This window comes from Phalacrocorax aristotelis, chromosome Z (assembly GCF_949628215.1).
Source record: "Phalacrocorax aristotelis chromosome Z, bGulAri2.1, whole genome shotgun sequence".
NCBI classification, from domain to species: Eukaryota; Metazoa; Chordata; class Aves; order Suliformes; family Phalacrocoracidae; genus Phalacrocorax; species Phalacrocorax aristotelis.
This window is the reverse complement of record NC_134311.1, coordinates 71,563,225-71,578,780: the sequence shown is the minus strand read 5'-3', so window position 1 is coordinate 71,578,780 and position 15,556 is coordinate 71,563,225. Positions and strand designations below refer to the sequence as shown.

Below are 15,556 nucleotides of genomic sequence, written 5' to 3'. Positions count from 1 at the left end.
TTTGACCTTCAGAGATAATGACAGGCCTGGCTGGAGCCCCATCCCAGAAGGGAGTCAGGGGGCTGAGTCACCATCTCTACCAGACTGGTGTGGGGCAGCTGGTGCTGCACGTGGAGCAGATATCCCACCTTCGGAAATGTTGTTATAGGGCTGTGCCCTCCTCTCCAGCCCAGCATTCTCCCCCTGCCCCACCAACTCCCTCGCGCCCTCAGTGAGCCCCCAGCCCCGCTGCAGCCCTGCAGTTCACACCCAGGTGGCATCCAGTCCTGGGGACCAGGAGAATTGAAACGCCTGGTGCTGCATTGCACCAGGCACACAGGGCGGCATGTAGCCAGGAGTCACCATGCTCCCGCTGCCCCATGGCATGGGGAGGGCAGCCTGCCTGCAACACTGACTGGCAGGCAATAGGTTAAAGAGGTTGCAGGTAGCCTGTGGTGGGGCTCCAGGCCTGGGGAAGACCCTGGCCGGTGGGCAGGGGAGACCATTGCTCCTCCACAGATGCAGCCCCATCTCTGTAGTCCTTGAGGTTGTCTCAAAGAAAGGCGGTTCATCCCCAGGGGCCAGAGGAGACACAGGGAAAGCTTTTATTGGTATCTCCCAGCCAACGTCAGCCCGGTTAAAAAAATGCTTCATGTCTCAGAGAGCTGTTTAACACAGCTCAGGCAGCAATTGGTACAGGGACAGCAAACCAGGCTGCATCTGCTCAGCCCCAGTCACAAGCGCCCTGCTTCCTCCGTGTGTGTGTGTGTGTGTGTGTGTGTGTGTGTGTGTGTGTGTGTGAGAGTGAGTGTGCGCTAGACACAGGCATCCGCTACCAGCATCTCGCTGTCTCCTGCATCCTCCGGCAGCAAGCACAGGGCTCTGGCTTTCTGGGTACCAGCCTCGCTGCTCCATCCCCCGGCGGGGATTTGCACGCAGGGTGCGGGATGCAGTGAGTACCCGTGGGTAGAAAGGGGGTTCGTGGCCAGAGGCACTGGCAATGGGCATCGTGTGGACAGCTTTCTAGGGCTCGCGCTCCCCAGACGGACCCTGACCCTGGTAAGTGGCTTTTTTTTGGCAGTGGTGGCGCTTCGCCCAGTGCACGGCGTGGGCTGGCCACAGGTTGTGACACCCATGGGTGGGTCCCCTTGCTGCCCCCGGGGTCCTGGGGAGGGTGACTGGGACTCCTGGGATGGGGTGCATGGGAGCAGGGATGCAGATGGGGTGGGAGGGTCCTGTCCAGGTGTCAGGGTCCTGATGTGGGTGCAGGGGAGAGGGGCTGGGGAGGGAGATCAGGAGGAGAAGTGGGGAGTTGGGTGGGAGCCGTGTGTGCTGCAGGGGAAGGGACTCTGCTGTCACGGCATTTTGATCCCCCTCTGCGAGATGGAAACGTGTGACACACCTATAAAATCTGCTATGGTGCAGCAGGACGGGCAGTCTGATCTGGCAGGGAGCACAGCCACCAGCTTGGTGTCCCAGAGAGGGACACAGCACAGCTGAGGCTCTGGCCACCCCCCCACCCCAGACCTCCCTGCCAGGCCCCTGCAGCCATGCAGAGGAGGGAGGGTACCATCAGCCACAGAGCCCCCTGCCCTGTGGCAACCAGGTCACCTTGCAGCAGCAGCCCCAGCAGCGCCACAGTCCCAGCACATGCCATCTGCCAGGGAGAGGGTCAAGAAGACGCTGCTGGGCCCCTCTGAGCACCCCCAGCCATCTCAGGGAGGTGGGATGTGAAGTCCCCCAAGCACAGCCTGCTGCCTGCACTCCTCCGCCCCTCCCTCGCCCAGGCAGGCAGTGGCTGGCAGGGTGTGCAGGACTGTGCCGGAGCCACAGCAGCTCCTCCCAGCCCTGCTTGTGCCCTTCAGACCTAGCCCTGGGACCAGGCTGCCATGGGCCCTGGGGTCCTCAGGGTGTCCTCCCCATCAATAACCCATCCCTCTGCCCCCAGGTCCCTAATGCTGCTCCCAGGAAGGTGCAGCACTGCAGGGTAAAAACACTGGGAGCCTGGTGAGGGCACGGAGGAAGCCTGGTCCACAGGGAGTCCATGGGGACCGGGCACATCCATCCCCACACATGGGGAGCCTGGGAGGGGGTCCTGCTTCTGGTGCACCCTTGCTGCATCCTCTTGAGGGTGGGTGCAGGGGGTGCCACGGATCCTGCTCATGGCGTGCACCAGCCCAAGCACCTGCTGACCCTTGGTTTGCTCATGGGGCTTTGCACCGAGGACACACCATGGGGCAGGCAAGCATGGCTGAGTGGGGGACAGGCAGGGAGGCAATGGCCAGCCCTATGGGCCCTATGACTCCACGCTGCCAGCTCCCTGTGCCACCGCTGCACAGCACAACAGCCTGTCCTGCACCCACAGCCCCCGAAACACATCCATCCCACGCTCTCAGCTTCCCAGCCACCACTCCACACCCACAGCTGCTACAACATCCCTGCACCCAAAGCCACCACCCACACCATGCCCAGAGCTGCTGCAACTCCCCAGCCCGCATACCCCCCACCAGGCCGTAACACCCACCCCATGCTGCCAGCCACACCACAGCACATCTACCCTGTAACACATCCACCCCGTAACGCATCCACCCCATGCTGCTCCCCACCGCACCCATCCTGCACTCCCAGCCACCACAACATCCTCACCACGCTGTGATACACCCACCCACCCACACACGTCACCTGCTGCCCTGCACCCACGACCACCCTCACAGACAAACCTGTCACCCCGTAACACCAACAAGAGCCACGGGAGCTCCCTGCTCTCACTGCCACAGGGGAGAGGAGATTTTTGGAGCCATGCAGGGATGGGTAGCTCTGCTTCAGGATGGTCTGCTCTGCTTCTTCCTCCTAGGGTGCCTCCATGCTGGCCACCAGCTCCATCATGCCAGTGCCCCCATCCTGTCCCCCAAGACAGGCTGATCCCCATGGCAGCTGCACCAGCCTTGCTCCATGCCTCAGTTTCCCCATGCAGAGAGCTGTGTGGGGCTGAGAAAGAGGAGTCCATGCATGCTAGGGGGGTGAAGTGCTTTCTGGCTCAGTGTTTTGCTGCAGGGATGAAGTAGCAAGGAGCAAATCCCCACCAGAACAGCACAGGGAACAGGTGCTGCTCAGGAGACAGGGCAGGGGTGCAGGGGGCCAGTGCCAGTTCCAGAAAAGGAAGGGGGTGGGAAGGTGCCCAGCACCTGCTGTAACAGCACCCGGTGCCGGCAGGGCTTGGCAGAGCTGGGCGTTCACAGGCAGCTCCGGTCCGTACCCAGATTTAGCTCCTTCATGGGGGCGACCTAAAAATAGCCCCCAGATTGGCATCCAGCAGGAAGGTTGACACCCTGGCACCTCAGGCCAAGGTGAGCTGGGTGGTGGCACCAGGTCTTGACTGATGGGCGCCTTGGAGCATGGCCACAAATAGCAGCAGAGGCACCTTCCCCCTGGGAACATCTGGGGCTACTCAGGTAGCAGGTGCTATGGGGCAAGGGTGCCGCTGGTACCCCCTCCCCATGTCCAGGGGTCCCTGGGAGAAGGGGGACCCCCCACACCTGGCAGAACCCTAAGTCAGGCCAGGCTCACTGTGGGGGTGATGACCCAGCCTGCACAGCCGATGAGTCATGCAGGGCATGGGGAAAAAGGGGTCCTGGAGAGTACAGAGCAGGTTTGGGGAATCTAGGGAGCTTTGGGACCTGTGAAAACGCAGCAGGGGCTGGAGAGAGAGCTTGGAGTGAGGCCATTCAGCCCCTGGATGTGCAGGCAGTATCCAGTCATGCAGCACTAGCAGCAGGGAAGCCAGCAGAGCTGAGAACAGACACAAGCTGAGACAGGAGTGACAGCCCCCATACTCCAGGCACACAGAAGCCGGTGGCATCGAATGTGGCAGGAGACACTCGGGATGGCCATGGGAGAGGTCAGGAAACAGGGAGATGGGTTGGGATCTTCCAGCAGCAGTGAGAGGCAGGGGGGCGACTACAGTGTGAACACACAGGGGAACCTCTTGTTGGGGGGATCCATACACCAGCCTCCCCGTTGCTGCCCAGGCTGCCTTGCCATGGGGCAGGGTGGCTGGGGATGGGCCACCCAGAGCCCCGCAGCACTGCAGAGAGATGCTGCCAGCACACTGGCGATCAGGATCACCACTGTGGCTACTGGGGGACTGGTGTGTTGACAGCTGGGATCCACGCCCCTCTTTTGGCTCACCTCCATAAGCCCAGCCTCTCTGTGCTCTCTCCTCCCCGCTTCTACCAAAGCCTTTGGCAGGATGAAGCCAGGATCTGGCCCACGCTCGGTGATGCAGGGACCTGCAACGGGGGGGATGTACCTGCGGTGCCCCCAGCTCGCTGGCTTGCAAATCCACAATGCTGCCCAGCAGCAGAGCTGATCCTGCACATGGCTGATGGGATCCTAAACCTCCCAGGCAGGGGGTGACAGCATGGCAGGGAGGCAGAAACACCCAGGTGTCTTCCCGCTGCAGGCATAGACACAGCGATGCTGTTGCTGCAGCTTGGACATGTGCCTCCAGCTCTTCCCTGCTCCCACATTTGCAAAACCCCAGTAGCTGCAGCACGCCAGGCACCAGCCCCAAGCCAGGCAAGGGGGCCAATGGGTCCAAATACCCCCATCCACACATGCCTGCTGCCAAGACCCCCATGCGTGGGATGAGGCCCACCTGTGTTGCACACCTGGGCTCCATGCGTGGGAATCTGCATGCAGATGGTCCCATGGGGGGGGGGGGAGGTTGGGAAATCACATGCGAGTGCGCGCAGCAGTGTTTGGGTTTGCATGCCTGCGCGTGCGCGTGCACGGAGCCCACGCAGCTCGGGGTCGTGAGGTGAGAGCGTGGGTCTGGGCGTCTGCGGGTGTAGGGATGAGCAAAGGGCAGCGAGCTGCTGCCTACCAGCACGCTCTGCTCGGCACCACTGATGTGGGGCAGCTGTAATTACCCTGCCCAGGCTCCCTGCCACAGCAGTGCCCGCAGCGCTGTGTCCTCCTGCAGCCGCAAGATCCCGGCATGTGCGCGTGTGCTGCTAATTATCCCACTACCTGAGGACTTCTCTGCTGAGGCTGGCAGGGCGGGAGATGGCTGCTCCGATGTCCCCCAGCTTGCACAGGCAGTGAGTGCTGCCTGCTGGTCTTGGTTGCAGCATCGTCCATAATGCAGCCCCAGCAGGGCACAGGGGCAGTGCCAGGAACCACAGAGGGTGATGCTGTGCCCCACGCCGCTGGAGACAAAATCCTGCTTCTCCCTAGCTTCAGCCCACCCCCATGGAGACAGACCCTGACATGCTATTACTTTCCATTTTACCCTAAGATGGTCTTCCCTCACTCCTGCACCTAAATCCCCTTCTTGGGACCAATGAGCCTCAGACCCATGCACTACTCCGTTTCCCTCCAGCACCCTCACAGCTCTCCCTTGGCTGGCCCAGCCTCTCTACACGGCTCCTTGCAGGATGCAGGATGCTCAGCCATCAGGGCAGCAGCACACACACATACACACAAGCACATGAGCCCAAGAGAGACTGTGGGGTGGACTGAAATTTAGGGAAGGTAGGAGACCCAGCACCAGCTCTGCTATGACCCAGCCCTGGGAAGAGCTGCCCGGAGGAGACCTCTCACCCTTGGCTGACCAAAGAGGCTTTTTCCAAGGCAGAAAGGAGATGCATGCAAGGGGCAGGGTTGCAGCTGGTCCCAATCCCTCTGGGATTTATTGATATGGTGCAGAAATGGCCTGGATGTGTTCCTTATTAAGATGGAGCCCATAGAGAAAGGATAGGGGCGGCAGGGTGTCCCCAAAACAGCTCCCTGCTTGCTGTCCTACGCCCCCACCAACACTCAGACCCTCCGTGGCCAGATGTCCACATGGCTTTGGGTCCATCTCCCCGTGGCCACCATGGATAAGCCCAGCACCAGCTTGCCAAGGAGCGCCCACTTCTCCCTGTCCTGAGCTGGGGGAAAGCCACCGGGACACCTTTTTGGGGCCAGGGCCATGGTGCAAGAGTGGGGAGCAGCATTGCACCCTGAGGCCTTAGCACTGATGACCTTCCTTCCCCCTTGCAGAGCCATGGGGGTGTTGATGTCCAGGAGGCAGACGGTGGAGAAGGTGCAGAAGGTCAGCTTGGCCGTGTCAGCCTTTAAGGACGGGCTGCGGGAGCAGCCGTCGACACGGCGGCGGGCAGAGGTGGGGGGCACACGCCGGGGGACGATGGAGCAGGAGGTGCAGGAGGGAGAAGAGGAAGCATCGTCAGGACCTTCCCAGCCAGAGGAAAGCAGCGCCAGCAAGGTGGCCTGGGAACGGCTGCGGGATGGCCGGGGCGTGGAGCCGGAGGAGTTTGACCGAGCCAACAGGTTCACGCCACCTGCCTTCATCCGGCCCAAGCGGGAGCTGCATGATGACGAGCCCCCCAACATCAGCCTGGAGCAGCGGGAGCAGGCGAGCAGATGGAGCGTGGGGATGGGGAGGGAGGGATGGGGACAGAGCTGGAGATGAGCAGGGGATTGCTCAGGGATGGGCAAGCATTCCTGGTGCCTGCTGGGCAGTGACAGCCTCCCCGGGCACAAGCACCATGAAGGTGGCTCGGTGGGGCAGGGGGCCAGGGACTGGGCTGGGCAGCTGGAAGTGCCACGCAGGGAGGGTGTGACTGGTCCCTGGAGGGACCCTGGGCTGTGTTGGAGAGGAGAGGTCACTGCTGGGTACAGACAACTCCAACTCTGGGGAAGGGAGAAGGATAATTTGATCTACGTGTTTGTCAGCCTACAGCCAGCCAGCCTACAGCTCAACCCTTCCATCCACGCTTGTGACCCTTACAGCCCAGCCCATCTACAGTGCAACAGTTTATCCACCCATGCCTGCAATCCTACAGCCCACCTATCCACACCCATGACCCTACTCATCCATCCACCCACCCCCACAAGCCAACACCCCAGCCTACCTACGGCCTTACAGTTATCTGTCCACACCTACAACCAGCCACCACACATCAGCACTTCTACCCATCCACACTACAACCCTAAAGACCGACCAACTACAACCCCACAGCCCGATTATCCGCACCTACAAAGCTGCACCCAGAGAACCAACACCACCACAGACCCACCAGCCCTACAGCTGGACCCATCCACCCTCCATTCCTCCCCATAAACCCATCCACCCTCCTCCAACCCCACCAGCCACATCCCTTACAACCCCACCACCCACCTATTCCCTACTCCAGCCCCACACAATCCCACCCTCCCATCCCCTCTGCCCCGCAACGTCCTTCCCACAACCAAAGCACCACCCTGACCCTGACGTGAAGAAGCCAGCCCCTTGCCCACGCTGCCCCTCTGAGCAGCTGGCCATCTCTCCCCAGGTCCTCAATGACGAGATGTGCGAGATCTGCGAGGTGTGGACAGCTGAGAGCCTGTTCCCCTGCCGCGTCTGCAGCCGCGTGTACCATGACGGCTGCCTGCGCCGCATGGGCTACCTGCAGAATGACAGCACTGTGGAGGTGACGGAGACAGCGCATACCGAGACGGGATGGAGCTGCTACTACTGCGTGAGTGCCTGGCATCGGGGACACTGGGCTTCTGCTGGGGGGTGGATGCTCCCTGGGGAGCTGTGCCCCACACGGACATGAGCAGGGTCCCATGTTGCAGCCTAGACCAGAGCGATGGGGGACCTGCTGCTCCCCAGCTCCTGCCACCCGCCTTGGCCTGGTGGGGAGCCACCAGCAGGGAGGGGACAGTGGTCCTTTGCTGCCTCCCCACCCTGGCAGCCAGACCTTGGTGAGGAGACATGGCACCAGGGGAGGTGCGCACGAGGAGGTGTGGCAGAGCTGGAACAGCACCCAAAGCCCAGGAGCATGAAGCCACCCCGCTGTGTCACCCCTGGGTGACACACGGCACTGTCCCTCTCTGCATGCCCACACCCACACTCCTTCAGGGGATCCTGGCACTGCAGCACGGCTGGGTGCTCACATTGCCCCGTGCCTTTCCCCCATGGCTCCTCCCTGCCCCCCACCACAGGACAACCTCAATCTCCTGCTGACGGAGGAAGAGATGTACAGCCTGATGGAGACCCTGCGGCAGTGCAAGATCATTCCAGGTACAGACCCTCCCCACGGCGGGTCCTGGGTGGCTGGGGAGGCAAGTCGCCCCTCCCTGGGCACCACGCAGACCATCTGTCCCCTATAGAGACCTGCCTGACCCTGGACGACTTCCTGCACTACAAGCACCTGGTGCACAAGCAGCAGTTTGAGCAGCCCATGGCTGAGGCGCAGGAGGAGCAGGCGGCCCTGCAGTTCTCGGCCCTTGACCCTGACAAGAAGGGGCACATCGAGTGGCACGACTTCCTCTCCCATGAGTCCATCCAGCTGCTGCAGAAACTACGGCCGCAGGTATGGTTGCGGCACCCACAGCCAGCTCCCACAGCCAGCACCCACGGCCACAGCACCCAGTGCCAGCTCCCACAGCCAGCACCCACAGCCAGCACCCACGGCCACAGCACCCACGGCCACAGCACCCAGCGCCAGCTCCCACAGCCAGCACCCACGGCCACGGCACCCACAGCCAGCACCCACGCCACGGCACCCACAGCCAGCACCCACGGCCACGGCACCCACAGCCAGCTCCCACAGCCAGCACCCACGGCCACGGAACCCACAGTCAGCTCCCACAGCCAGCACGCATGGCCATGGCACCTAGCGCCAGCTCCCATGGCCAGCTCCCACGGCCAGGGCACCCATGGCCACGGCACCAGCTCCCACAGCCAGCACCCACGGCCACAGCACCCACGGCCAGCTCCCACAGCCACAACACCCAGAGCCAGCTCCCACAGAAATGGCACCCACGGCCACAGCGCCCAGCACCAGCTCCCACAGCCAGCACCCACGGCCACAGCACCCACAGCCAGCTCCCACAGCCACGGCACCCACAGCCAGCTCCCACAGCCAGCACCCACGGCCACAGCACCCAGCGCCAGCTCCCACAGCCAGCACCCACAGCTGCAGCACCCACAGCCAGCTCCCACAGCCACAGCACCCAGCGCCAGCTCCCACAGCCAGCACCCACAGTGGTGGCACCCAGCGCCAGCTCCCACAGCCATGGCACCCACGGCCACAGCACCCACAGCCGTGGCACCCAGCGCCAGCACCCACAGCCAGCACCCATGGCCACAGCGCCCACAGCCAACTCCCACAGCCAGCACCCACGGCCACAGCACCCAGCACCATCTCCCACAGCCAGCACCCACGGCCACAGCACCCACAGCCAGCTCCCACAGCCAGCACCCATGGCCACGGCACCCACAGCCAGCACCCATGGCCACGGCACCCACAGCCAGCTCCCAAGGCCAGCTCCCACAGCCAGCACCCACAGTGGTGGCACCCAGCGCCACCTCCCACAGCCGTGGCACCCAGCACCAGCTCCCACAGCCGTGGCACCCAGCGCCACCTCCCACAGCCAGCACCCACAGCCATGGCACCCACAGTCAGCACCCGCAGCCATGGCACCCACAGTCAGCACCCGCAGCCAGCACCCATGGCCACAGCACCCACAGCCAGGTCCCACAGCCAGCACCCACGGCCACAGCACCCACAGCCAGCTCCCACGGCCAGCACCCACGGCCACAGCACCCAGCGCCAGCTCCCACAGCCAGCACCCACAGCCATGGCACCCACGGCCACAGCACCCAGCGTCAGCACCCACGCCAGCACCCAGTACCAGCTCCCACAGCCAGCGCCAGCTCCCACAGCCAGCACCCACGGCAACAGCACCCACAGCCAGCTCCCACAGCCAGCACCCACGGCCACAGCACCCACGGCCACAGCACCCACGGCCACAGCACCCACGGCCACAGCACTCAGCGCCAGCTTCCACAGTGGTGGCACCCACAGCCAGCTCCCACAGCCAGCACCCACAGCCATGGCACCCACAGCCATGGCACCCAGCACCAGCTCCCACAGCCAGCACCCACGGCCACAGCACCCAGCGCCAGCTCCCACGGCCACAGCACCCATGGCCACAGCACCCACGGCCACAGCACCCAGCGCCAGCACCCACATCAACAGCACCCACGGCCACAGCACCCACGGCCACAGCACCCATGGCCACAGCACCCACGGCCAGCTCCCACGGCCACAGCACCCAGCACCAGCTCCCACAGACAGCACCCACGGCCACGGCACCCACAGCCAGCTCCCACAGCCAGCACCCATGGCAACAGCACCCAGCACCAGCTCCCACGGCCAGCACCCACGGCCAGCACCCACAGCCACAGCACCCAGCGCCAGCTCCCAAGCCAGCACCCAGCGCCAGCTCCCACGACCAGCACCCACGGCCACGGCCAGCACCCACAGCCAGCTCCCACGGCCAGCACCCACGGCCACGGCACCCACAGCCAGCTCCCAAGCCAGCACCCACGGCCACGGCACCCACGGCCACGGCACCCACGGCCATGGCACCCAGCGCCAGCTCCCACGGCCACGGCACCCAGTGCCAGCTCCCACGGCCACAGCACCCACGGCCACGACACCCATAGCCAGCTCCCACAGCCAGCACCCACAGCCACGGCACCCAGCGCCAGCTCCCACAGCCAGCACCCACAGCCACGGCACCCAGCGCCAGCTCCCACAGCCAGCACCCACGGCCACAGCACCCAGCACCAGCTGCCACAGCCAGCACCCACGGCCAGCACCCACGGCCACAGCACCCAGCGCCAGCTCCCACAGCCAGCTCCCACAGTGGTGGCACCCACAGCCAGCTCCCACAGCCAGCTCCCACGGCCAGCTCCCACGGCCAGCTCCCACGGCCAGCACCCACAGCCACAGCACCCACAGCCACAGCACCCACGGCCACAGCACCCATGGCCACAGCACCCACGGCCAGCTCCCACGGCCAGCTCCCACGGCCAGCACGCACGGCCAGCACGCACGGCCAGCTCCCACAGCCAGCACCCACAGCCACAGCACCCACGGCCACAGCACCCACGGCCACAGCACCCACGGCCAGCTCCCACGGCCACAGCACCCACAGCCAGCTCCCACAGCCAGCACCCACGGCCACAGCACCCACGGCCAGCTCCCACAGCCAGCACCCACAGCCACAGCACCCAGCGCCAGCTCCCACAGCCAGCACCCACAGCCATGGCACCCACGGCCACAGCACCCACGGCCAGCTCCCACAGCCAGCACCCACAGTGGTGGCACCCACAGCCAGCTCCCACAGCCAGCACCCATGGCCACGGCACCCACAGCCAGCACCCACAGCCGCGGCACCCAGCGCCAGCTCCCATGACCAGCACCCACAGCTGCAGCACCCAGGGCTGGCTTCCACAGCTGGCACCCGTGGCTGTGCCACCCAGGGTGGGAGATCCCCACAGCATTGGGGATGGGAGCAGGGGTTTCCTGTGGGGCGAACACTCCCCCTTCCCCTTTCTGCCCCCCCAGAATGCCCTGCTGCGGCTGCTGACGGCCAAGGAGCGGGAACGAGCACGGGCAGCCTTCCTGGCCCTGGACCAGGACGGCAACGGCTTCATCGGGTATGGCGAGTGCCGCCGGGCCCGGCACACCTGGTTCCGCAAGCACCAGAAGGAGACGCCCTCCTGCAACGTCAGGTATGGGGGCACCCACCCTGGGGTGGGGGTGACATCCCTACCAGCGCTCCCACCACAGCCCCGGCACCCACCGACAGGGCTTGGCGTGCAAATGGGTGCCCCCCGCTTCCTGCCACCTCCCCCTCCATGGCCCTGCAGCCCTGCCCGGTGCACCCTCTTCCCCCTGCGCCATCGCCATTTGGGGGTGCACAGAGGGGGATGAAGAGCACCCTCCTCCTCCCCACAGCATCAGCCACGTGGGGCCCATGTCAGAGAGCAGCCCCGCCAGCAGCAGCAGCGGCAAGAGCCAGGAGAAGACCCCGCTGGTCACGGAGCAGGAGGAAGCCAGGTGAGCCGGGTGGTTTGGGAAAGGGGGAGGGGTGGGGGAGCGATACCCCCATTTTGGAGGAGACGCCGGGGGAGCAGCGGCGTCGGGGCGGCCGGTGAGCCCGCGTCTGCCCGCAGGCTCGTCGACTGGCCCGGCTTCCTGCGGGAGAACGTCGCCTACATCCTGGCCGCCCGCCCCAACAGCGCCGCCCTCCACCTGCAGCCCCCGCCCTAGCCCCCAACAACGCCATCTTGGGCAGCGAGGCTTCTCCCACCACGGAGACCCGCCCCGCCCTCCCCTGTGGGCGGAGCCGGACGCCGATTGGCTGGCCGGGAAGCGGTCACGCTGCCTCCTCCCCCTACCCCCACTCCGGATTGGCTGTGAAGAGGATGGGTGCCACGGTCTGATTGGCTGAGGGAACATGTGTGGCTCTGGGGTCAGTGATTGGTGGGAGGGAAGTAGGGAGGGGCAGGGAGTGACCCTACTGCCCTCCCACGCCCCACAGACCCCAAGGCAGTGAGGGGTCCCGTGCCCGGGGGCGCCGTGGGACGCACGGGTGCCCCTCGCCCTCGCAGGTCTCGCTGCGAAGAGGGATCCACTGTCCGGGGACGCTGTGGGGTGCACGGGTGGCCCCCACAAACCCCATTGCAAGGAGGGGTCCAGTGCCCAGGGACACCATGGGGTGCACAGGTATCCCCCACAGACCCCACTGCAGAGAGGGCTACAGTGCCCAGGGATGCCATGGGGCCCATGGGTGTCCCGCACAGACCCCACTGCAGACCCCTCTATCCAGTGCCCAGGGACACCTTGGGGCACAGGGCAGGGAACCTGTTGCCCCCATGACCCCCCAGTCCCACAGCACCCCCTCACCCACCAGCACCTGGAGCCACCAGGGACCTGTCCCCAGGGACCTGCAGCCAGAGCAGGTTCTGTCCCTTAGCAGAAGTGGGGCTCGCCCTGGTCCTGGAGCCAGGTGTGGGTAGTTACAGGGTGAAAGCAGAGCCCAGAGCAGTTGTGCATCCTAAGCCTCCCACAGCGCCATGGAGCAGCATGGCTGAGCCTCTGCATGCTGCCAGCCACAGCCCCTGGGGATCTACAGCAAGCACCGGCTCAGCTCATCACCATGGTGAATCCGCGGGGGGAGGATGTGACTGACCCCCACTTGGCCTCTTCCACATCCCTGCCCAGCTCCAACAGGGGAGCCATGTAGGTCCATCATTGCACCCACAGCTTGTGGCCGTGTCTGGGCTCAACCCTGCCCTGCTGTGGACCAACCATTTAATGCCAACAGTGACAGTGTGGGAAGGAGCACCCAGAACAGAAACCACCGGGGGGCAAGAGGGCAAGCTTGTATATACAGGAGTGATCTCCTGCATCCCTCATCCCCTCCTGTACCACTAGTCCCACGGGATGCTGTCCCCCTGCTTAGCATTCCCTTCCCGCACCAGCCCCACTCACTCCCACTCCCTTTCCAGCACAGTGAGCAGGCATCCCCACCTCACTGAGGGCATTAGTGCTCACAGCGAGGAGGAGGAGGCAGACCCCAGAGCAACCCAGGCTGTCAGCTGCAGGGATGAGGCACTCACTGGGCAGGGCTGATGGCCAGTGGCCCTAAGGTGGGTGCATGCACTCAGCCCACAGGTACAGGAGCAGGGACCGAACCCCACACATCCCAGATGGGGGGATGCCCAGGTCCTACGGCAGCCCCAGCAGCTGCCCCCTGCCCCTCTGACCCCATCCTCATGGTGCTCTCAGCCTCTGCCTGCCTGGCGTGCCCTGGCTTAGCCAGAGTGCCCCATGGCGTGCCCAGACCTGAGATGCATCTGTGGCAGCCCCATCACTCCCTCACCTCCACCCCCCCAGTGTGATGGGGGCACCACCCCGCTCAGCCCCCCTGCCCCACCCAGGGACCCTCTCCAGGGACTCTCCCCGCTGCAAGACCGGGAGATGTGCCAGTGCTGCGACACCTTCCTCTACCGCCCAGGTGTGCCAGGCCAACGGGGATATTTCAGGTGCCAGGTCCTAGACAGGGCCGGAGCCATGGCCATGGCAAGGAGGCGGACAGGGGTGTGTGGGTCGTGATGCCCGCTTTGTACTGAGAAGTGTCCATTAAACAGCTGTGTCCAACTAGCCTCCGGCCAGTGTACTTACAGGGCTTCTGGCTTCTGCTGAGGGGTTTCTGGGGACCACACAGCTGCCAGTTGTCTTTAACACCCTGCCCCAGCCTTGGGTCCCTGTCCCATCAGGCAGGCTTGGCCTCGCATCCCTAGAGTGTCCTGCAGCAGCAATGGGGGAAGCGAGGGGGTGCACCAAGGACCATGCAAACTTGACATGCCCCACATCTTGCCAGGAAAGCAGACAGTGGGGAGAGTGCCCAGCTGGCCCCATAACTACCCTGGCCCCTGCAGCAGGAGGGACACCCATCCACTGGAATGAGGCTACTCCTTGGGTGTGGAGGCATTGGAGGCTGCAAACAGAGCACTGGGCACAGGGGATGGCTGGACGCTGGGAACAGGCTGTTTGCAGCAGTGCTGGGAAACCCAAAATAATGCCACAGAGTCACCAAGGGTTCCTGGGAAGAGGTGACTGGAGAGTGGTCCCCATGGCTGAGGGCCTTGCCAGTAGCCACATCCATGAAGATCCCAGGGAAAGCTGTGGCTTTTGCTGGTGGCACGTGGTCTGTGGCAACCAGGCTACTAGCAAAGGGGGCTCACCTGCCTGGGGGGTCCTTTCTTGAACAGCGCCTGTGCTGCAGCAGTGAGGGGAAGGGGGCTTGACAAGTGGATATGGGGGGAAATTAGGAGGGAGAAGCTGCCCTGGCAGCATCCGTAGGGTCTATAGGGGCTCACAGCTTGTTGGCAAAAGCTGGACTTGGATATTGCAGCTCATTTCCATAGCTGCCATTGGGTCCAGACCACAGTGGTGGTGTCCAGCTGACCCCCCCAGAGAAAATCCAGCAAGTGTTTCAGGCCCTGGAAACTGTAAAAGCTCGGAGGAGAGGCACCCATCACCTCAGGGAAGAGGATGGACACCTAGAGGAAGGAGTAGCTGGCCAGTGGTTTGCATGCCTGAAGCTGGGATGCCACTAGTGGGTGATGCCCTGGGGTCTCCCTGTGGAGGAAAGGCTCAGGGAATCCCTTGCCTGAGCAGATGATATTAATTGCTGTGTTATTGCTCCAGCTGCCAGAGCTGGAGAGTGAGCTGGGGCAGAGCACAGGTCCTGGGGACCATGGGTTTGAAGCAACTGCCGGCAGCACTCCAAACCCACGCTCTGAGCACCCTGCAGGATCCAATCTTGGAGAGCAGAACCCCGCAGACCCTGATCCAGCCCCACTCTGCACCCACCCCTTCCCCTGGGGACAAGGTGTCAGCGGCTTTCCCAGCCCCAGCCTACCCTGCCACCCCCTGCAGCGGCCTGGCACCTCTGCCTGAGCATGCAGCCAGCTGGTGTCCCCAAGGACCTGCCTAACAAGGGCCGTGGGTGGTGGGGCTGGCCCTTGTCCTGCAGGGCTGTGCTGTCACCACCACAGCACCAGCTGCCTCGCACACATGCTCTGCCTGCAGCTGCAGGTCCCAAGCGAGTGCCTGCCATGGGGCAGAGCATGCCCCAGCCAGCTGTGTCTCTGCACAGACATCCTCGAGGTCTGGGCAGAAGCCAGAGGATGGGGTGAGTCAATGGGCAGGGTGCTGCC

General features: G+C 64.2%; 1 protein-coding gene across 1 annotated transcript; it reads left to right on the top strand.

Moving 5' to 3' along the window:
* The first annotated feature begins 618 nt into the window (after window positions 1-618).
* PHF24 (PHD finger protein 24) lies at window positions 619-13,986 on the top strand. The gene is made up of 8 exons (XM_075079081.1): window positions 619-1,038; window positions 6,025-6,397; window positions 7,317-7,502; window positions 7,972-8,050; window positions 8,140-8,342; window positions 11,391-11,557; window positions 11,784-11,885; window positions 12,002-13,986. Exons 2-8 carry the CDS (start codon window positions 6,029-6,031, stop codon window positions 12,096-12,098), a joined length of 1,203 nt encoding a protein of 400 aa, XP_074935182.1. The 5' UTR covers window positions 619-1,038; window positions 6,025-6,028; the 3' UTR covers window positions 12,099-13,986.
* Window positions 13,987-15,556: the final 1,570 nt, after the last annotated feature.

Coding starts and splice junctions, on each gene's coding strand:
- PHF24 (XM_075079081.1), top strand. CDS start 6,029: ATGGGGGTGTTGATGTCCAGGAGGCAGACGGTGGAGAAGGTGCAGAAG. Junction 8,051..8,139: donor GCAGTGCAAGATCATTCCAG/GTACAGACCCTC, acceptor TGTCCCCTATAG/AGACCTGCCTGACCCTGGAC. Junction 8,343..11,390: donor TGCAGAAACTACGGCCGCAG/GTATGGTTGCGG, acceptor CTGCCCCCCCAG/AATGCCCTGCTGCGGCTGCT.